This window comes from Delphinapterus leucas, chromosome 1 (genome assembly GCF_059928025.1).
Source record: "Delphinapterus leucas isolate spDelLeu-1000000601 "Yukka" chromosome 1, BTC_Dleu_Yukka2, whole genome shotgun sequence".
Taxonomy (NCBI): domain Eukaryota; kingdom Metazoa; phylum Chordata; class Mammalia; order Artiodactyla; family Monodontidae; genus Delphinapterus; species Delphinapterus leucas.
This window is the reverse complement of record NC_143129.1, coordinates 59,287,663-59,310,783: the sequence shown is the minus strand read 5'-3', so window position 1 is coordinate 59,310,783 and position 23,121 is coordinate 59,287,663. Positions and strand designations below refer to the sequence as shown.

At 42.2% G+C, this 23,121-nt stretch overlaps 1 protein-coding gene across 1 annotated transcript in view; it reads left to right on the top strand.

Moving 5' to 3' along the window:
• PAPPA2 (pappalysin 2) overlaps positions 1-23,121 on the top strand; it is a 313,770-nt gene that overhangs the window by 215,588 nt on the left and 75,061 nt on the right. Inside the window, exons 15-17 of the mRNA XM_022556566.2 lie at positions 16,903-17,074; positions 20,590-20,767; positions 21,944-22,157. Of these exons, the coding sequence (XP_022412274.1) occupies positions 16,903-17,074; positions 20,590-20,767; positions 21,944-22,157 (564 nt within the window). The remainder of the gene's footprint in view (positions 1-16,902; positions 17,075-20,589; positions 20,768-21,943; positions 22,158-23,121) is intronic.

Genomic DNA, 23,121 nt, shown 5'->3' with positions numbered 1-23,121 from the left:
AGTGAGGCCAGGGCACATTGCTTTACTGCACTGTTTACAAAGACAGTAGGATTTCACTGTGTAAAACTACTCCAAGCTTTTATTCTGAAATTTTATCTCATGGTCCTCAAGCCTGTAGTATTCTTTAGGACTCTGTAGCATTCTTACCTTTGGGACAGTTATCTCCCAGGATTCAATGGCCTTTGCCAATGGTTCTCCCTTCTCCCCACTTGCTTCTACCTCACCCCACCAAGACCCTTATAATTCCTGACCGGAAATCTTGAAATGAGTAAAGAAAGGGTACTGATGAGGACTGATGGATAGAGAACAGAACTGTGACCCCTGAGAAGTAGTGCCCAGCTCTCTGGTCTTTACAGGGGCCAGGGAATGAAGAAAGAGTGACCTGTTTCCCTCTTTTGTTTTAGTATGGCTCTATTCTTTATTTGCTTTGCTTTTTTCAGAAAACAAAACAAGAAATGCATGTTTTGGCTTCCAGTGATATTTCTCAATTCAACTCCAATACATTTTGAAATCAGGAGAAAAATCCTCAGAGTCCATCTATCCACCTTGGTTTTTGGTATTGATAAGAGTTTTCATATTTTTCTGTATTGTTGGTATTTAAGTGGGAAACAGGGAGAAATTACCTCAGAGTATTCTTGTGAGATTACCTGAGAATGATCCATGTAGAGTTTGTAGTACATTCAAACACCAGGTGGGACGACAGCCCAGGTAGTTTCCACACCATTTCCCATCTTTATCATTTTTACCATCCTCCTTCTACAAGTTGTGATAGTTATCAGTCAACTTATTGCTTCTCACCTCTAAATCCACCCTTATCACCCTAACTCGTAGTACTAGAGCAGGATTTTATTGATATTTATCCTTTGCTGGCTGGCACAGTGTTAACTTTTGTCAACAGTGGGTTCTGGAAACACACTGTAGGAGAAAGGGTCTTCTCTTCCTGGTTTTGATGTACTTTCTTCTCTCTGGCTGCTGTGATGGGCTCAGCAGTGGTGTGCAGGACACCTGTGGTCAAGTACAGCAGGAGTTTGGGTTCCCAGTTGGCTCTTCACAACAATAGCCAAAGATGATAGCTTGGTAATTGGTAATTGTGGTCCCACTGCGTGTCATTGATTATTAGCATCCCATTTCCCATTGACAAGTAGCTCAGCATTGTACTCAAGCCCCAAGGCACAACCAAACAGATTCCCAAATTCTATCTTTGTGACTCTATCTCCTACTACCATTTCCAGTTCCATTGTTTCAGTCAGTCAGTCAGGACACAGTAATTAGAATAGAGGAAGATAAATATAAATAACTATTGACTAGTAACAGAGGATTAACTACTAAATGGTAAAGAGAACCCTAACATAGAAGAATGGTAGATAAAGGGAGCGATCATTACTTTTAGGGATGAGGGAAGAGTATCCAAGGAAGAGTACCTGACCCCCTCCAAGGCTGTGATTTTGATCTCATTGGAGAGGGTGGAGCAGTGGCACACTGGGCGACAGAGAAGTTTGCTGAGGTTTCATAGGCTGAGACTGGCAATCAAGAAACCACCCACTGGGGTGCTGATCAAAGCTCATTAAGAAGCTGTCTGTTGAGGTGCTATTGGGACTTTATGGAAAGCTGTCATTGGGGCGCTGCTAAAACTTTCTGGGAGGTCACCTGCTGGGCACTGATGAAACTTGATGGGAAGCCACCCATTGGGGTGCTGCTGAAACTTTGTGGGAAGTCATTCACTGGGGTACCTTTGCTGGGAAGCCAGCTGCAGTGCTGGTAGAACTGCTGGGACATGCAGGGTGTCACTGAAACTCATTAGGGGGTGAGCACCACTAGACCGAGGCTGTGTTGGACATCAAAGAGCTGCAGAATCAAGAAGAAAAAGCACGTAGGAATCAAGAAGAAACACCCCTTCCTCCTGCAGTGTCTCTCCAGTTACGCCTACTGGGAAAACATGACATCGTGCTAAATGGCAAAAGAGCAATATTTGCATGGTCCATCTCTAGTATCGCAAAGCAGGGCAATAAAGGTGGAGATTTGGAACTGAGAGGGAATAAGCTGATAACTGGCAGAAAATATCTTGTCAAGTAACCATGAAGAAACCCCTTCTCTCTGCCTTGTATGTTCCAGGTTAAGATTTTCTTTAAGTTCCTGGCTTTAATACTAAGACCAATTTTCAATATAACTTTTAAGTAGACTGACCTAACTGGAAATGCATATTTTCTTTTTTTAATGCTTTGAACTTATTTTAAGTCCAAGGCAAACATAAAGTATAAATATCTCTAGCTTATTCGGTATAAATACACATTCTGATTGAGAGGGAAAACAAGTAATAGATACTCATAAATATAAAACTATAGTGGGTTCTGAGGTTTACCTTAAACTATAGGTTATCAAAGCCAAGTATTCTAATATAAAATTGAATAGGACATTAATCTTTTTAAATGAATATCCATGTGGAAACCTGAGTTATTTCTTCTCTCTCTCTCTTGTTCTCACATTCTTTCTCACTCACTGTATATAGTCATGCTTTGATCCTTCTTATCTTTGTGGATAATTGAGAGTTGAGTTGTGTAAAAATTTATGTCTAAAACAGTGAATATGTGTGTGTGTACACATTGTATATACATTGCCGTATTTTATTTCACATAGAAGAAAGGCTTCTGAAAAATTTAATGTAGACTGATTTGTAAAACTAATTATTCTGTATGGGGTGTGTGTGTGTGTGTGTGTGTGTGTGTGTGTGTAGAAAGAGGCAGACTATTCATCATTCAAAAAATATTTATTAAGTGCCTACAATATGCCAGGAATCATTTTTCAGTTGAGGAAACTGAGACTTAGTGTGTACAAATTCACCTTATTTAAAACTAGCAAAACCAAGAGCAGTATCAAAGTAATTTGTTTTTAGTAAAGAAAGTTTTCATTATAGGAACGAAAAGCTGTTTTAGAAACATACTCATGTGACACAGAGGTAGAGAACAAACGTGTGGACACCAAGGAGGGAAAGCGGGGGGGTGGGGTGGGGTGAATTGGGAGATTGGGATTGACATATATACGCTAATATGTGTAAAATAGATAACTAATAAGAACCTGCTGTATAGCACAGGGAACTCCACTTCGCTGTACAGTAGAAACTAACACAACATTGTAAAACAACTATACCTCAACAACAACAACAAAATTAATAATTATTTTTAAAAAGGAATATACTCATGTCTATTACTCTCCAAGAAATCCTTCCACCCTACCTCAAACGTTATTTGGACTGCGGTAAGAAGTTTTTAACTGGCTGTGGAATAATTAAAGAGCACCTGTATTTTAGATATGTTTATGCAAATGGCATATTTATTTTGAGGAATCCATGAAACCAAGAAATGTAGATGTGGGCTCCAAGTAATGCAGGTGATCTGGTGATATTTGATGGAGTAGGTAATAAATGGTGGAATTGTAAGGATATTTTGGACTTTTGGAAAAGTTCAGGAAATGAATTATCTAGTGGGGCAATTTTATGGGCAGAATCCAGGGGATTTGGGGTCATTAGAAAAAGAGAAAATTTGCCCCAGCTCCTCTGCGGTCCTAGCCCAGACAAAAAGAATCTTATTCCTCGAGGAGAGAAAATCAGAAAAGAAATATTCCATTCTCTTGGAGATTAGAAGTACAGCTAAGCCAGAAGGAAGACTACAATTTAAAGCCTGGTTTGTGTATGTATTAGTTTTCTGCAGCTTAAACCAATACACATTTATACTCTCACAGTTTCTGAAATTCAAGATTTTAGGCCAGGCTTAACTGGGTCCTCTGTAGGCATTTGGTCCCCAAATGCTGCCAGACTGAGGGCCTGTTTCCTGCTGGATGTTGCACAGATGCTGTCCTCAGTTCCTTACCCCATAGCCATCTCCATGGGGCAGCTCACACTTGGCAATTTGTTTCTTCAAATCCATAAAGAGAGAGTCTCTCAGCAAGAGTAACTTTCAATCTTAGGTTGTGTACTCAGAAGTGACATTGTCACCTTTGCCATATTCATTTGGTTAGAAGTAAGTCACTGGTCCCACCTGCACTCAAGCTGAGAGAATTACACAAGGTTGTGGATTCTAAGAGGCTGGAATAATGTCCACCAAAATATGTTAGGCTGGACTAGTGTGCCTAGACCTTGGAGTTACAAGGATCTCACTGCATGTGTCTCATGGCCTGATAGAGCCACACACTCTACTGATGTAGTTTCAACTTACTAGGCAGCTTGGGTCACAAGGGACATGTGAGGAATTTGCATGCAGGAAAAAAGCAGAGGGAAGAACAATGATTCCCAGAGTAAGGTCTTTCTTATAGGGATTCCCCAGTTCTTGGTAGGTGGATTATCTAAACAGCCTTTTACCAGAGAATGTCCTCCCAATACTACATTATCTAGGTCCACCACATCCATTTTATGACTGATCCATTTCCACATTTTATTCCCAAGTTCATTTTCCCTTTTTCCTAAGCCTAAGCCACCTTCTCAATAGCTCATCCAGAATTGTTACAGTGTTCATTAAAGTGAAAAACAATCAGTAATATCAATTGGGTTTCCTAGAAAATCATAAAATTATTTTAAAAATCTAAAAATAAAAAAGTGGTTATTATTTAAATGATCTGCATTCTGACTCTTTTCATAATGTAGGACAATTGAGGGTTAATTTATTTAGCAATTTGGGTCTAGTGAAATGTGGTTATATATGTGTAAGTGTGTGTGTGTATGTATTTTATTTTACACAAGGCAATCTTTTGGAGAAGATTAATATGCATTGAATTATATAACTAAATTTTTAAATGATTTAACTTTTTAAATGATTGTGCCATTCAGAAAGGCATTATTTTTAAGTAAAATATAAATATTTTTGTAAACAGCAGTGTCATCCCCAGATTTTCTCTTCTCTTTCTTTCCTTTTATCTTTTCTGCATAAATCTGGATTTTCCTCTTTAGTTAAAGCAAACTGAGCATGAGCACATAAAGTCTGCATCAAGAGGAAATAATGAACACACACATTGTGTGTGTACGATTGTATATTCAAGGCAACAGCTCTTAAGCAGAATTTATCTTATGCATTAAAAACATTTACTATTAGGCTGTTACTGTGGACATCAGTGAGAGTTCAGCCTCCAACTCTTTTATACTTGACATAATGCCTGACATAAGTAACATACCTGCCATGTTTTGTTAATCATGCTTGTGTAAAGAAAAGAATCAGGTAATTAAAAATGAGTAGGGACTTCCCTGGTGGCACAGTGGTTAAGAATCTGCCTGCCAATGAAGAGGACATGGATTCGATCCCTGGTCAGGGAAGATCCCATATGCCTCGGAGCAACTAAGCCCGTGCGCCACAACTACCGAGCCTGTGCTCCACAACTACTGAAGCCCGAGCGCCTAGAGCCCATGCTCCACAACAAGAGAAGCCACCACAATGAGAAGCCCACGCACCGCAACAAAGAGTAGCCCCCGCTCGCCACAACTAGAGAAAGCCCACGCACAGCAACGAAGACCCAACACAGCCAAAAATAAATAAATAAATAAATTTATTTTTAAAAATGAGTAGTCAAAGAATAGTGTATAGCTGATTTGGTTTGAAGTGCCTCAGGATGCACAGAGACCTACAAATTTATGTACATGTATATTAGTTTAGTCACTTTTGTTTTCTCTGTGGAGCCTCTGTTCTTCAGATTCTGTTTCCTGAAGCAGGGACTGTAAAAAATAAATAATTCAGGGAGAAAAGCCAACAGTCAGCCACCACCAAATAACTCATATCTTTCCATTTGCGAGTCACACGCAAACTTCGGTAACACGCAGGGTTAATGCTATCTCAGGCTGGCTCCCCTCAGCTGCCTTGCCTCTTCAGATCCCCCCTTTGAATGACATTGCTGTGCTGTGACACAAAAGGTATCTTTAGCCTTAGAAAGCTAATCTTGAAAAGGTGGATCTGCTGACCAAGAAGATAGCACCTTCATCAGTAAGTCAAGTATAGAGGATTTCTGGGTCACCCTCCATTGCCCGTGGAGAATTCTTGGCAGACATGGGATTTTGGTTGGGGAGTGGAGGGATGTGGTAGAAAGGAAAGCACCTTTTCCATAGAATTCACTTCTATGACTTTTATAACCCCCAGAGAATTTCTGGGAGCAAGTGGCTGTGTTTTCCATTCGGAAGATGTTGGGACTCCTCAGGTGTAAAAATGTTTCTTCTTGCTTGCACCATAGATTACTGGTAGAGCTGGGGCTAGATTATAAGGCCTCTGAGCCTGAGTCCAGGGGCATGCAGCCAGAGCACAGCTCAGTGCCTTGGCATTCCATCCCTGCTGCAATCAGTTTGTGAGCCTGGTCTTGGTAATAGGATCATTCCACCTCTATTATCCGTCATTCTGCTTCATGCTTCATTATTCCCTGGAACCCTCATTGCTGCTGCTTTACCAATTCCTATCGCGCTTCAATTATTTGGAGCTCAGATTTAAAATGCCAACACTTTCCCTTCCTTCTCTTCCTGGATTGGGCCCCTATACCTTGCCAGGCTTCTCTGTTCCCTACTCAGTCCTATGTAAAACATTCCAATCACCACCCTTTTGATAGCCTCACAAAGTAAAGGGCTTCTTCCTTTCTTGTGCTAGGGGCTACAGGTTAAAGCATCTATTTATCCTTTGGCTCTTCATCTTTTATATTTAGCATAGGGTTTCCTTTTAATGTTCCAGGATGATGGGAACTGTTCTCTCTTGCTGCTGGGAAAGGCTGTATAGAAATGAAATATGTATTGCATTTCTATTCATTTGATTATCTTCTTCCCCAAAGCAGTTTAGCAAATTAACATTGAATCAGTTTTTGCTTCTTAAGCAAGAAAAGAATTATAGCTGCTCAATTGTTCCCTAGGTTTCTTGCTCAACTTCCTTTTCCCAGAATGATTTGTCCATAAAATAAGAGGGAAGGAGGAGAATCCACTGGCGAGGATTCTGGTTCTCCTGGCCGATGATGGATGGCCTGGTGAAAGACAGATCTGCTTTGGGAGGCACAGTGAGCTGTTTGAGTCTTTTCAACTGTTTACTCTCATGGGGTTATAGAGGAAAAATGGAAAGGTCATGGACATGGTCTCATTTAGGGGTTTATTGGGGCACGGCTAGACTACTCTAGAAATAGCCTTTATTAAAATATTACGTTGCCTGAGATGGTTCCTTTATTAAAATATTACTTTGTCTGAGATGGTGGGATACATTCTTAGAACCAGTTGGGTGGCAGCTTTCAGGTTTCAGATTTCAGGGCTACAGGCACAGACATCTTAGGAAGACTTGTGGTTGGAGTCTACCGCTAAGGCTGGTTTCAAAACAGTGACTTCACAACACTAATTCCCAACGCCTTATCACAGTGTCTGAAAGTCCACAATTAGGAATTATTTTGTTCAAGTCCTGATAATCTCCAGCGGTCTCTTTAAAATAGTCAATAACCACTTAATAGAAATAGAAATGCCTTAAGTCGTTATCAGCTGTTTATGCCAGAAGTATTCTCTTATGGACCTTGCCAATTCAAAAGTATACCAGAGCCCTGCTGAAATGCAACCTAGTGTAGGTAACTGGAAGTTTGGGGGAGTATGAGAAGCGGGACAATTGGTGCTGAAAAGAGAAATGAGTTTAAAATATCACCTGCTTCCCAATTTTTCTCAGGGCTGGCCCTGTGCTTATGGACTGTATTAACGGCAGCTGGTGGAGAAAGCACAGAAAATTAAAACAAGCCAGTATTTCCAGGGTTCTGTCGTCTTGCCAGCCTGCCAAATAGACAGACACTGTTGACGGATTTGACCCTAAGTTCTGGTTGCAAGGACTCTCAGGCCATGGTTCGGTGTAGCCATAACTGTGGAGACAGAGGAAGCCTGGCGATTAGAATGGCAGCAAGCCCGATGTCCAGACCCCTGCCTCTCACATTTGGCCACATCATCCAGTCTCACCACACGATTTTAGGACAGTCCCTTCCCTTCTTTGGGCCTTCATTTCTCCATAAGCAAATGAGCCATTGATGTTGCAAGGCTTGGGAATGCTAGGAAGAACAAAAGGACAGAAGAGAGTAATATTCCAAATCTGATGTCAACCAAGGACTGATAAATTCCTGAATTACGAGATGATGGGAACAATGTGAAGCTTCTGTTGGGGAGTCCAGAAACTTTACGGGGAAAGGAAGCCAAGGGGGAGAGAGAGTCCCAGAGGGGCCCAACATGTGTTTTATATTCTACTTCTATATGTGAATTTGGGGCTCATTCAAGGTGCTGGCTTGCGACTCCTCAAGACCTCAGTTAATGCGTAGCTTGTATATAGCCACACAGAAGCCATGCTACCCTTTCTTCCTGCCTTGTAAGTACTGTTCTAGGAATGCCACAGATGGAAGCTCATGCCCATTAAACTGTTTTGTTTTTTTTTTTTTGCAAGCATATTTTTTTATTAGTTACCTATTTTATACATATTAGTGTATACATGTCAATCCCGATCTCCCAGTTCATCCCACCACCACCCCCACCTCCCCATGCCCATTAAACTTTATTCTCAGGATTATGTTGTTCCCTCACTTAACTCCACCTGTTTCACAATTCCCCAGCCTTGGCCTATGAATATGGCTAGGGAAGTGTCACTCCTGAATTAATAGTTTAATTGGTGCCCCGGGAAGAATAGTGGGGTGGGTAGGGGGAGTCAGCAGTGCAGTCATTTGGGGGCTCCAGTGATCACTCCTCATTAGGAAATGCCTCACGTGGAAATGGTTACTGCCTTCGCAAACTGGAAAAAAAGTTTATTATATATATTCTATATAGACATAATATTTGTTTTTATTGTTGTTGTTTCTGATGAGTGATTATGTTTCCTTGGTGCTGTGCTAGGGCACACATTCTCTGCCGGTGAGCCAGAAATTGTTTTGACTCTTCCTTTGGTGTTCCACATATTTTATAATCTACATTAAAATCGTCAGTTCTGAAACTTGGTGAGACAGGGATTTTGAAAGGGAGTGCTTTTGGCTGTGTGATGTAAATCTGTTTTTCTTTAGAGGAAGAGGGGGCATTTGGATGGGACTTCTAGTGTTACAGTCAGGCATGGTAAAAAACCATGCCCTGAAATAGAAATGAGTGAAGCAAATTACTAGTCCTGGGGCCACCAGAGCCCAGTCCTGAACTTATGAATAGGTCACATTCGAGGAAGAGATGGACATCTCCTGACAGAGATGTTTTCAGGGGCCAACTTAGGGGCAAAGACTTCAATAGAGGGGCAGAGAAAACCCCCACTTTCCCAGGATACAGGAAGGAAGGAGAAGTCTCCTTAGTGCAGTACTTCATTTCTTTGTCACGTGATGGAAAAATCAGAATTATTACTGAGATTCCTCTGTTTCTATCAGATGAGACTCTTCAGAGGAGAAGAATTTGAATTAATTTTCCCTTCTTGGTCAGTATGACCTTTCAGTAAAACCCCTCAAAGTACCAGCTTCGTTCTGCCCAAGAAGGCTGATGGAAATGTACTTGACATTTAATCTGGTTCTTGCCCTACAAAGCAAAGATGGAGCCAGTAGTGAGGAGGAAGTAGAATGGGGAGCCAGAATGGTGGCCATATGTTTTTGTATTTGTTTGGAGAAACGGCAAAGCTCTCTGAGGATGGATATTATTATTATTATTATTTGGTTTTGCTGTTGGTGGTGGGAAGATTAACGAGGACTCCATCTCTTCCAGCCCACTCTACTTTCTGTACGTATTATTTCCGTCTGCTGCCAAACCCAGAGCATACATTTCTTCTTAGCCCATACCCTCTTATTTCAATAAGAATTGGTAAAACAAAGTGGAGGAATGGAGAGAAATCTGATCCTCTTTCACTATGTAACCTTCAAAGAGTTGTTTCTACAGAAACCACTGGGATTGCTATTTGGTCAATGGTGGCACTTCTTGGATAAATGAATTGCAATATTTTGTTTAACTAAACAACTTAAATGTTGTGACATTAAGCAAAAACTTACACTAGGAAAGAAAGATTGTGAGCAACTCTTTTTTTGGGTTCTCTACCACATCCTGCCCATTCATGGGTTTTCTGTACTCCCACCCCAGGAGCACCATCACCTCATCTAGAAAGTTAAATACCATGTTAAAGCTGGAAGGGACCCTTGAGAGAACCTAGTTTAACCCCATCATTTTACAGATTTGCAGACAAAAGGCCAGAGTGGTTAAGAGACTTACCCAATGTCATAGATTTAAGCAGGGACAAGCCAAGACCTGAGCCCAAGTCACATCGGCCTTGATCTACTACTTTCTCCATCACACCATGCTATTTCTCAAAAAGTATGACACAGGTGCCAGAAAGTTTCTCCTAAACTAATCTAGATTCCAGATATCAAGTTGGATGCCTGAGGGAGGGTGGGACGTTGACTTTAGAAAAGTTCTTGAGCTGATGTCAACCTGATTTTGAGTTTAATCTAAAGCTTAATTAAATGTTTCTTTGTTATTATATTGTAGTCTGAGCGTGGTAGGAAGTTGTGGAATATCCCATAATTTCTTTTGGGCTCAATTTCCTCATCTCTAAAATGAGGAGTTAGGGTTGAATTATCTTTAAGGTCCATTTTAGTTTTAACAAACTGTGGTTCCTCTAAGATCATTTTTAAAGGTCTTCCCCACCCTCCATCTGTCACATGCAAGAAATGGGATCTTTAGCGCATAACTCGCATCAGTTCTTACATGGGAGGAATGAGGTTTCACTATTGATTCTGAATAGTGGAATAGTGTCACAGCCTTCTGAAACTCCTCCAGGATGGCACAGACCCTCAGGGGAACCTTACACCAAAGCTGTGAGGAAGCTGTGGACAGAACAGCCAGGACTTCACCCATTCCTTAGGAGCTGCCCAGCTTCCCAAATGTGGACCTTGGCTGGAAGTGAAGCCAGCTTCACTCTAGTGGCCTCAAGCAATGGAAAATTTTAAAATGTGCCTGATTTGGCATGCCCTGGGGCACAGCTCATTGTAGGTTTGTTAGTGAGTCTGTCTGCTGTGTCCGCTGAGAATGATGTCTGCTTTCTGAGGTTAGTCTTACTCTGTTCCTCACCAATCCCTGGAAGGTAGGGGAAGATTTGGGGGGCTTGCCTCTAAGTCTATCATCAAATATCGATGTTGCCTCTTTTCCATATAGGTTCTTTAAATTTGTTAGTCAGAATTTAAAAGCCCCGCCCCCACTGAATTTTCTTCAGTCCTCAGTGGCAGGGAGAGGAAATGGTGATTTTGTCTAGGTTTTTAGAGTGCTACTTTGCTCTGTGTTCTGTCTGGAAAGCATTGGAGGTATCTTTCTGGCATATCTCTTTTGCCTTTCCAAATCCTATTAATTTATTGAGGTCAAATCATATCCAATGATAAAACTTTCTCTGGAACAGCCATGGATTTATAATCGGTACCACATGATTTAATTATTTTCTCTCTTCAGCCGTATTGAAAGATTCTTCAGAATGGGGGAAATGTTTTATACTTTTGATCTGTCTTATGACTCCCACGTGATAATTTGTGCTGAAAACATTAAAGCATAATGATGAAACAGTGGAACGAGTTTCTCCTTCTGGAATCAGCATTTGTTATTTTATAGTCTTGGCCTATGGAATTTGTTGACATATCTTTCAGGTTACACATACCCAGATCTTTATGGTGCCAGGTTTCACTCCTGGTGAGCCTGAAAAGCTTTGAAACTTAAAATAAAATCACAGCTGTGAGGATCCCACCACAAACCTACAGAATCAAAATCTCCAGGGGACAGAGCCTGGGTATCTTTATTTTTTAAATGCTGCCTCTGAGTTAAATATACAACTGTGGTTGACAAAGTCTGCCTTGTGGCAGATGAGGGCCATTCTTTTATGGAACTCTGCCAACAGAGGTTTCCCAAGGCATCACGCAGAGGCCCAAACGAAAAGGAAGCACACACATCATTTTGGTAGGACGGTGCTACTAGTGTGCCTGGGTGTCCCCAAGCAGGTTATATGCAAGAAGATAGCCCAGGGATAACATACATTTTGAAAAGGGATTTCTCTATTGAAAGCATTTTTTAAAATCCTCAAACATGATGGCTTCCGGAAGTGAGGACAAGAAGGGAGAGAGTAGAGGCTTATTGGGGAAGTGGAGACACAAAGAGCAAAGCTAGAATGATGGGTAAGGTGACCATCTACATAATGTGACCTCTAAGGGCCTACTGACTTAAGATTCTATCATGAAAAACTCATTCCTTTGCCTTCAAACTTTTGTCTCCTGTTAAAATGGAAATACCTGTGAATCACATCTGACTGGCTGCATCATATCCTTACCCGAGAACACATTGTGATGGGGTGTGGGGAAAGGTCTGGAAAAAGATGGGTGGAAGGGTGAGAAGTGGTTGCCAAAGGAAGAAACACGCTTAGCAGGGCATCATGCAGACAATGGCAGCTGGACAAAAATTGCCAATTTTGATTTTCTCTCAGCTCAAAACTGAGACCAACCATTTAATATTCTACTCTTTCCCCCCTGACTACCCTGCTGAGGAGCTTCTTGGCTCATCCTGGCCAATGATGCTAGCTCCTGAATGGAGAAGAAAGCAACAGGAGATCCACCTCATCGCCAGGGAGACGGCCTGGTGGTCTAGGCTGGCCCAGAGAGTGAGGACTCTGAGACCCAGCCTGAGGATTTTCCTCTAACTCACTGTGCAGCCTCCAGCCAGTCTTCAAACAGCTTTAGTTTCCTTGTGTGTCAAACCAAGATAAATACCTAACTGCCCATCTCTCTGGGACATTGTAAGCCTTCACTGCTGCCACTTTCATTAACATTTGTCCAAAGACCCTCAGAAGAAAGCTTTTGAAGAGTTTTAAGACTAATTATGTTTACTGTCAGCATTATCATTATGATATTGGGGCTTAAAGTAACAGTAGCCAGAAAGAAGAATGTATCAGGAGCATGGGAAAACGGAGAACACAGAAACTTCACTCAGGGAAGCAGTATTTGTAGTGGAAGAGAAACACAAAAAGGGGTTTGGGGTTGGGGTGCAAAGGAGAGAAGTCTGCAATTGATACCAGATGCCATCAGAAGCTAACGACCTGACAAACACCACTCTCATAAAACAAATTCCTTAAAAAGGAAGCAAATGGAAATATAAGCTAGTGAAAGAATTTGCAGCAGCTGCCCTAAAACCATTTCTCACTTCATAAACAGGTCTGGGTTTGATGCTTTTTTTTTGTCTTGGTCTTATTTCATGCCACTTTCCCTCTTTTCTATCATCCCCTGTCTCATTCTTCCTCCCTTGCTGCCAAGGCTGGATGGACTTTTAATACTGGTAGTCATAGCAACAGTAGTTAATGGAACACCATCTTGATGGAAGGAGGCTCATTCAGAGTATTTGTTTTGTGTCTTATCTCAGCACGTATTTGTCCTCAGTGATGACATGGATGAATTGGACGGAGTCACTGGAAAATAGCACGTGCTATTATTTCACATTAATTTCTTGGCAGTGAGCTGACATGAACCAGAACTGTTAATGACTCTCTGTTTTCCAGTCTTCTCTGCTTAACACGCTGAAGAAATATTACGTTTTGTGTACATCAAGGGCATGTAGTATCTGTGGAACTTGAAGTTCTTTAGCATCACTAATGAGGTGTTCTGATCTCATTCCATGAAGGACCGTCAGGTTTCAGATTCCTTATCCAGCTAGGCTGAATAAAGACTCGGAGACAAAGGTTTATTTCCTGTATTGCATACCTAATTAGCAGCATTGGATTTGGAGAATCCATGCTGACAATTAACAGTCATCCCCCCGCAATTCATGTATTCCTCCCTTCATCAGGCTCCCGGAGTGATTCTGAGGGAATACTACACCTTCACAGAGAATAATCAGAGCTTAAAGGAGTAAAAAAGTTTCCTTCATACCACTCAACTCCAATTCCTCCATCCTATACCTAATAAGCATAGGTAAAAGAAATGAGAATGTCACTGACATATAACTTAAATCCCTGACGTGTAACTTAAACCCCATGGGTACAAGATCAGGGGCAGCAACTTTAGCATATTTGAATCAAATCCATACTTTTTGGACTAGTGCTTTTTAAAGCAATTCTCAATTATTTCAAGGCAGTATGTTCAATTCAATGACATTTTATTTTCCACTTTTTTATTTATTTATTTACTTATTTTTGGCTGCGCTGGGTCTTCGTTGCTGCGCGCGGGCTTTCTCTGTTTGCCGCAAGCGGGGGCTACTCTTCGCTGTGGTGCGCAGGCTTCTCGTTGCAGTGGCTTCTTTTGTTGCAGAGCACAGGCTCTAGGCGTGCGGGCTTCAGTAGTTGTGGCTCGCAGGCTCTAGAGCGCAGGCTCAGTAGTTGTGGCACACGCGGCTTAGTTGCTCTTTGGCATGTGGGATCTTCCTGGACCAGGGATCAAACCCGTGTCCCCTGCATTGGAAGGCGGATTCTTAACCACTGCGCCACCAGGGAAGCCCCTATTTTCCACTTTCTTATATTGTTGCCCAGCTCCTTGATAAGGTCGTTGGCTGCTAACACAATTCAAGGGCAAATAGAACAAATTAATGATGACGAGACTCACAGAAGCCATTTTAACTAATATTTAGTACCACTGGCAAAAACATCATGAGCAAGAAAATATCAGAAAATATCTTCTTGTTCTACACCACTAGACTATGAGTTCTTTAAGGACATATTTATTTTATCCCCAGTACTGAGACCGATGCCTTGCCAATGCTAAGTGCTCAGTAACTGTTTATGAATGAATGAATGAATAAGTAGGGCAAGATGGTTGGATCATTTTTTTTTCTTTTTTAACGTCTTTATTGTAGTATAATTGCTTTACAATGGTGTGTTAGTTTCTGCTTTATAACAAAGTGAATCAGCTATGCATATACATATATCCCCGTATCTCCTCCCTCTTGCGTCTCCCTCCCATCCTCTGTCGTCTGATAATGATATTTTTGTATTTCATATCCCCACCTATCACTATAAAATTTAACAAATTTACCATTTTGATAGCCATTGACTTACTTTGATGTCTATGATATGAACAAATTTAATTCAGCAGACACTTACTGTAACTCCTACAATGAGGTGTATGGTGAATACAAAAGTGGGTAGGAGTCAGTGTTTGTCTTCAAGAGTATCATAATCTAGTTGGGAGATTCAACAGCATTTAAGAGACAGATACTAATTGCCTTGTGGATCAAAGGGTGGATAAGTTAATTAACTGAACAATCAAATGCATACATGACTATACTAAAAGATAGAGTAAAAGAAGCGTTAGAAGAGTTATTTTTTAAATTTCCCTGAGAGGTTCGAGGGAGGAAGATATCTGGAGGGGCTTCTTGGAGAAGGAAAGCCTTTTAGAAAACACAACAAATTGAGCAAAAGTACAGAAGTGGGAAAATTAAAACATGTGGCTGGTTCATAAAAAACAGGCCACTGAAGGTGGGACTTGGGCCATTTGCAGTGGAGCAGTAGAGAGAATTAACCCAGGAACAATAACAACCCTGTGGGATATGCATCATTATTATCCCCATCTCATGGGGGAAGGAGCTGAAATACCGGGGAATAAGTAACCAAATCATACAGGTAGTAGTAAATGGTGAATCCAGGATTCAAATTCACACAGCCTGGGGGCAGTTGCTCTAAATTTTAATCTCTGTTGTTCTGCCTTGATAAGAGGGTAACCCTCTTTCGGCTCTGTTGCATGCCCCCCCCTCTTTTTTTTGTATAGTTGATTTACAATGTTGTGTTGGTTTCAGGTGTACTGCAAAGTGAATCAGTTATACATATATATATATATATATATATATATCTCCACTCTTTTTTAGATTCTTTTCCCATATAGTCCATTACAGAGCACTGAGTAGAGTTCCCTTTGCTATACAGTAGGTCCTTGCTAGTTATCTGTTTTATATATAGTGGTGTGTATATGTCAATCCCAATCTCCCAATTTATCCCTCCCCCACCTTACCCACTGGTAACCATTAATTTGTTTTCTACATCTGTAACTTGGTTTCTGTTTTGTAGGTAAGTTCATTTGTACTCTTTTTTTAGATTCCACATATAAGCGATATCATATGATATTTGTCTTTCTCTGTCTGACTTACATCACTCAGTATGACAATCTCTAGGTCCATCTCTAGAGATTGCATCGTTGCTGCTGTTATGGTCCCAGCAGAGCCTCCCCAAACCCTGGGGAGTTACCTATCCCTCCTGTTCCCAGTTGACTAGCCCTTGAGATCTGGACAGCAGTTCTCCGCTGCTGAGATAATGTCCTGGAAGCATGTAGAACAACGTCAGGCATGTGGCAGGGATCTGATATGTGTGCGTTTCTTCTTTCTGCCATGGGCTCAATTTCTGATTAGCCGGTGCTGATATTCAATGGTGTATGCCAGTTGTCAAAAATATTTCCATGACAATCAGTAAATAAATGTTGCTTTTTCTGCCATCTCAAACAACCAGGCCCTTCCTACAGGGTCCCCTGCGACAAACCTGTGATCGAACAACAGAAAGTTTAATGCCTGACACAACCAGGGGCCTCCAGGATTCACTCCTGACCTTTGTCCTATGTCTGTTCTGATTGTTTGGGGCCCAGAGTACTGGTTATGAAATATTTCAAGGATTATCCTCTGATCTTTTCATTTCTGATGTCATCCAGAGCTCTTGAGACATGCTCCCCACCTGTTCCACCATCATTTTGTCCTCCTGCAAGAGCCATAGAAAGCCAGTTCATAATCACTTCGTAGATGATATTGTTCTTGTTCATTTTATGTTGTGTGGTTCCAGGTCACATAGAAGGAAGTAATGAATTTAATATAGGCTTTGGAGAAACAATGTTCTCTTTGGTTTAGAGGCACTTCCCAGAGGGAGATGCAAAGCCTTTGCTGCTGCCTATCAGTTCTGAGTCCGTTTAAGATACTTCTGTTTCTGTCATCTCCAGCTGTGCCCATCGGCCCTGTGGGGAGCAGGGCAGCTGTGTGCCATTGCTGCTTGATCACGCGGATGTGGTGAACTGTACCTCTGGTGGCCCAGGTCACATGAAGTGCTCTATCACCTGTCAAAGGGGGTTTGACCTTCAGGCCAGCAGTGGGCAGTACCTCAGGCCCATGCAGGTGAGTTGGAAACCCGTGGTCATCAGGACCAAGTCCCTGGGGAGGGACAGTAGGCATGTTCCTCCCCCTGGCTGGATGGGGAAAGGCACGTGTTTCTAAATCGTCTGAAAGGAAAAATGAGGAATCTAACAAGCAAGGAGAAGCATGGCTTTATAGAAATGCAAGGTATATATAAGAACAGGTACAGTTTCCATTAGCTAGGGTGTCAGTTTCTCTCCAGGTGGGCAGTAGGCAGGAACACTTGTTCCATCCTTCTCCCTTGCTTTTTTATCTTCCTATCAGAAATTATGACCCCCACTTTTGGCTTCAAAATGGGAATGCTGCAGTTTAGACCTGTCCACAATTTGCAGGCAAAATAGTTTGCAGTCAGGTTGTTTGTGGTTCATTGTCTGACTGCCACGCACCAGCCCCCTTCCCTGCCCCCACCAGTCCTCCTTACAAGAAGACTGGAGGAAAGAGTCTGATTTTCTTCCTTCTGTTACTGAGGTGGGGATTATATCATGATTCTAGCTTTAACTGAATTTTCCAAATTTCTACAAGCTACCATGCACCACTTGAAGATTTCAAGGTGATCTGAAGGTAGTAGAATATGTTAATGAAGAGTGTAGTTTGAGAGACAGAGCTGGAATGAAATTTTGACTCCACTGTTTAGTAGGTATGTAATTTAGGTAAAGACAAACACACAAAAGAAACTAACCACTTTAGGTTTGTTTCCACGCTTGTAAAATAATGAAATCAGAAGGATTTATGTCACTGGGTTATTTTGATGACTGACTAGACATAATTTACCAGCTTCTAGCAAAATGATAGGCACCTAGCTCTCTGCAAAGCTGCCATTATGATGAGCGTGATAATGTATTCTCAACTAAGAATTTTATTTTCCATTTTTCCTTTAGAGAGCTTTCAGTACTCTACAGAGGAACTTGAAAATTGAAATCAACCATTAGAAAACATGAGCACAATATGAGATAGAGACAGGATGCATTAGGCAAAAAGGTAATGATGCTTGAGAAGAAGATGAGAAAGATGAGGTATGATGAGGGAAGAGTGGAATCACGATTGGTTAGTCAGGTATCAATGGTTTGGAAGATTGGAATTGTTTTCATCTTGTACCAGTTGACTGCTTAGCAGGTTGTAGATCTGTGGAAGAATTTCACTTGCTTAGACATGGTCAGGATTTAAAGACACAATCTTTGGTTTCAGGTGGTTTAGGTTCTGCATAGAGAGAGACAGGTTTAACATACCTTGAAGCACCAACTCCTTGGTCTATGATGCTTTGGTGAGAAGGGCAGAACTCTTATCACCTGCCCTTAACTCAGCTTAACTCACACTAGAAAAGAGATGGAAAGAAGGAAAAAGAACAAAAACAATGTAGGAACTAAATACATTTTTGCGATATAGGTAAAGAAGGGGAGAGAAGAAAAGATGGTGTTTGCAATTCATTAAAATTAGGAACAAGTTCAAGACAAAATGGTTAATACCTAATGAAGCCAGGAGAAAAACCAGGCAATATATGTAGAGTTTGAGAGACATTCTTGAAGTGATCATTGTGGTTCAAGCCAGTCTTCCAGGCTGTGATCAGTGTGGCAGGGACAGAGTTGGGAGAAGGAAGGTGGGAGCTCACCTTTTGCCAACCAAATGGTGGAGTCAGCAAGCACAGCTTTCCAGCTGACCACTCCTGTCACCCAAGGCTGGCCCCACTAAACAGATTGTACGATCCCGGCTCCTGATCACAAGACAGCGGGGATGTTTGCTTTTTGTTGACACAAGAACTTAAACTAAACAGAAAAATGTGTCTGGCTTTGAATTGGGCTCTTCTGGCAGGCAACAGGGAACCACTGGAAAGCAGGGAGGAGCAGCCAGCCAAGAGTGGGTGTCAGGGGTGACAGGTGCTTTCACCAGTCATTTCACCTTTGGCTTCGGTGCCACTGTGGTCTCCTGGTGGGATGGCTGGCTGAGCCGCAGAATCTCCCCACTCTCCCTTTGACTTTTGGTAACCCATTGGCTAGAATGATGGCTGTGCTTTTTCCCAAACAAGCCATGAGCATCCAGATCTCTGAGTGCCTGCTCATCCTGTTCCCCTCACTCTGAATACTTTCTTCTGCCTGCTTCCCCTCTGCTGCTGGGAAGTCTCGCTCATCTTTCAAAGGCCAGTTCCTGAGTTACCTACCCTGTGCACCTCCCCGCAAACCCTCTCCCTCCTACCCAAGTATGGGCAGTCCCTCCTCCAGCCCCTGTAGTGCTATCTCACCACCACAAAACAAGCATGCATATATTATATCGCTGTATTTTTTTTTAACAGCAATTTAAATTTTCTTTCTCCTTGGTCCACGTTTTCTCCTTCTTTCATTTTATCATTTGCAGTCTTTGTATTATATTCTCTTAAATCATTACAGGTGGAAGTAGGATATAACAAAAATATATCTCCTGAATTTTCCTTTTTTACTTTCTTTCCTCCCTTCCTCTCTCTCTCTTTCTCCTTCTTTCCCTTTTTCCCCCTTCAATTGTTTTCTGATACATTGCTCCAACCTATGATTTGCTCTGCTGGTAGATTATTAGCTCCTTGAGGGTCTTGTTTATCCAAACCTAGTAAGGAATCTGGCCCTTCTAGGTGTTCAAATAATGTCTCCTCATTTATTTCATGGTGATGAATTCTAGGGCTCCCCTACAGAAACCGCAGGCCGAGGGAAACAGCTGGAATCTCTCAAACTTAACTACAAAGTTTGGAAGATGCCTCATATGCATTAAGTCTCAGCGGTTCTTAAAGCCTAGGCACCATTCTCAGAAGAAACAATTATGTTTAGTAGCATTATCTGTAAAGGTCCCAGCAGGAAACAGATGACACACTCAAAGGTGGGCAATTTGAGGGACTTCAGTAAAGGGACCACTTCTAAAGGTGGGGGCAGAATATAGGAAATTACAAGGAGATGGTGCAGAATCCCAGGGTGAAGGGGTGATATCTCCTGTAGGCCTGAAGAGTTGACTATAGAGAGCAGTTAGCAGAACCCCTGGGAAGAGAGTGCAGGAGGTGTGTGGAGATCGCTGCCAAAGGGTGCAGCCAACCTACAGCAAGCCCTAGGGAGGGAGTAGCAAGGATCAGCACCCTGACCTCCCTTGCCTCTCTCCCTCTCCAGTCTCCTGCCACTGTTGCCCTGGGTGCTAAACCAAACACAAGTCAGAGGCATGAAATCTACAGGAGCCAGCATCCCAGGGCAAGGTGGAGAAGGGTAGAGAGTGATCTGGAGAAGCACATGGAGGATAGCCAAGAGTTGGCCTTTAGGAGAGTCTTCATTTAAAGGTTCCCTTACACTAACATTTGTCTTTCATTAGCAACATACCTGGGTAGTGTGAGATAGTGCACTAAGACAATAAGGCATAAAGAGGGAGAAAGACAAACTAATTTTGCCTGTTGTGAACGTTTGCACAAATAATCATCAGGACTCTTTCAAAGCCTGGAAACTGTTTTGATAAGCCTTTTTATGTCACCTTGACAGCAGAAAATTTTCTGTTTCTAGAAGGAAATTCTGCTCACATGTTCCTCTGGGCACTGGGACCGGGCTGTGAGCTGCATGCCCCTTGACTGTGGTGTCCCCGACCAGTCTTTGGTGAACTATGCAAACTTCTCCTGCTCAGAGGGAACAAACTTTCTGAAACGCTGCTCCATCTCCTGTGTCCCACCAGCCAAGCTTCAAGGTATTGTCTGGCCAACCAGGAGCTGTATGCAAGTTCTCTTCAGGTTCTCTCTCTTCGGGGGTACTTTGGGGATCTTTTCTTCACCCCAGTGCCCTTCCCATTTGGCTCTGCTGTATCACCTTCTTCTGATAACACAAGCAAAGTCCCAAAGGGCAATACCATTCCTTGTCCCAGAATGCCCTGACTCAAGATCTCATTAATGAAAGATGCTTAGACTTTCCCATTTTTATTTGACTTTATGTCCTCTGGAGTCAAGCCAACTAACAGTTTTCTAATAATATTAATAATCCAGATACCCTTTATCATTCACATTTTTAAATTTAATATTTACAACCATCCTATGAGTTAGGTGCTTTTCATTCTGTTTTAGAAATGAGAGCATAGTTACATGAGCTGTACTGCTAGGAAGAGATGAAGACCCCACATCTTGCTCTTTACCTCCTGGACTTAGGTGCGCCTAACAGTGTTTGAGCAGGCTTGTTACAAATGCAACCTCCTGAGCCTCATGCTGACAGATTCTGATTTAGTAGGTCTGAGGTGGGTTGGTGATGCTACTGTGGGGTGTCCATGGATTGCACTTGGAGAAACCATGAATGACGTTGAGGCATACGGTATGGTGTTGAAGTGCAGAACTTTGCATCCAAACTGCCTGAGTACAAACCCTGCCTCTGTTCTTACTAGCTTGGGCAAGTTACCTAAACTCAATTTCCTCAGCTGCAAAACAGGGGATAATGATGGTATCTGTTTCATAGGGTTGTTTGAGGTTTACACAAGTGAATACATGTGAAATGCTTAGAGCGGTGCCTGGCATATAATGAGCGCAATAAAAGTGTCATCTAGTATTATTATAATGCTTTCCACAATACTATCACTACTCTATTTTTATTATTTATAGTGAGGAAGTGAGGTAATGATTTGGTTGGTAGCTCTCCTTTCATTCAGGTCATGAAAGAGCTTTCTGACCTCTGTGCTGTATAAGAGAGCACAGTAGACGCTCTGTGGGCACAAAGATATAGGATAAACATTTGACCTGAGGTTTTAGAGAAGCTGCTCCACAAAGAGTAACGTGACTTTCCAAGAATGACGGTACGTTGACAGGTCTTCGCTCTCTCTGCTAGTATTTTATTTCTGGACTCTCTGTTCTGAGCATCTTGTGCTTCTCTTTCTTGGAGTCAGGACTGAGCCCGTGGCTGACCTGTCTTGAAGATGGGCTCTGGTCTCTCCCTGAAGCCTACTGCAAGTTGGAGTGTGATGTTCCCCCTGTTATCCCGAACGCCAACTTGCTCCTGCCTCACTGCCTCCAGGGCAACCATGATGTGGGCTCCATCTGCAGATACAAATGCAAACCGGGCTACTACGTGATGGGAAGTGCGGAGAATAAAGTCAGGAAGTAAGTTGGATTGTTCCTGGTCTTTGCAGTTCTCTCTACCCTTGTACCTTGCTCCTGTTCCTTCATTTGCAAATCCTAGACCACTGTTTTGGAAATAATATTAAGACCTTCTGGGTTGTCCATTGTTTGTTGTGTTTGTTTTTCTGTATAATCTCTCTTCACCTGCACAGGTGTGTTCCCCAGTCATGACAGGCAGGCTGGCCAAGTATGCTTTCTGTAAAGATATTCTTTCTCATAGGAGATTCCACAGTCTCATCTAGGTGTTTTTAAAAGAGTCTCTGCCCGAATTATTATTTTCCTTGAAAGTAAGTGTTATGAGCTTCTTAAGCAGTACACACATCACCCGAATCCAACTCTGTCCTAGAACATCCTCATCAGAACAGGTGGAGGCTCACGGTTGTGGCTATGGGAGAAACTGTCTGGGATGGTCCCCACCTCAGGTATTTGTTGGTTATGTGATGCCGGGAAGTCTTCTTTCTCTGCCTCATTCTTCCTCATCTGTAAAATGAGGATAATAATAATAACGTAGGAACTAAATAAATTAGTATGTATAAAACATGAGTCGGGGCTTCCCTGGTGGCGCAGTGGTTGAGAGTCCGCCTGCCGATGCAGGGGACGCGGGTTCGCGCCCCAGTCCAGGAAGATCCCGCATACTGCGGAGCGGCTGGGCCCGTGAGCCATGGCCGCTGAGCCTGCGCGTCCGGAGCCTGTGCTCCGCAACGGGAGAGCCCACAACAGTGAGAGGCCCGCGTACCGCAAAAACAAACAAACAAACAAAAAAACATGAGTCAGTAAATTTATTTTTAAAGCATAAAACTCAATACATATTAGCTATTAATATTGTAATTATAGTCTCTCTGCTTTCTTTTTCCTGGATTTTGTGTGTATACACTCCTAGACCCAGAAACCAAGGGAACCTTTCTTCTGAACACATGGTGGATCAGAAAGAACAAAAGCTTACTGC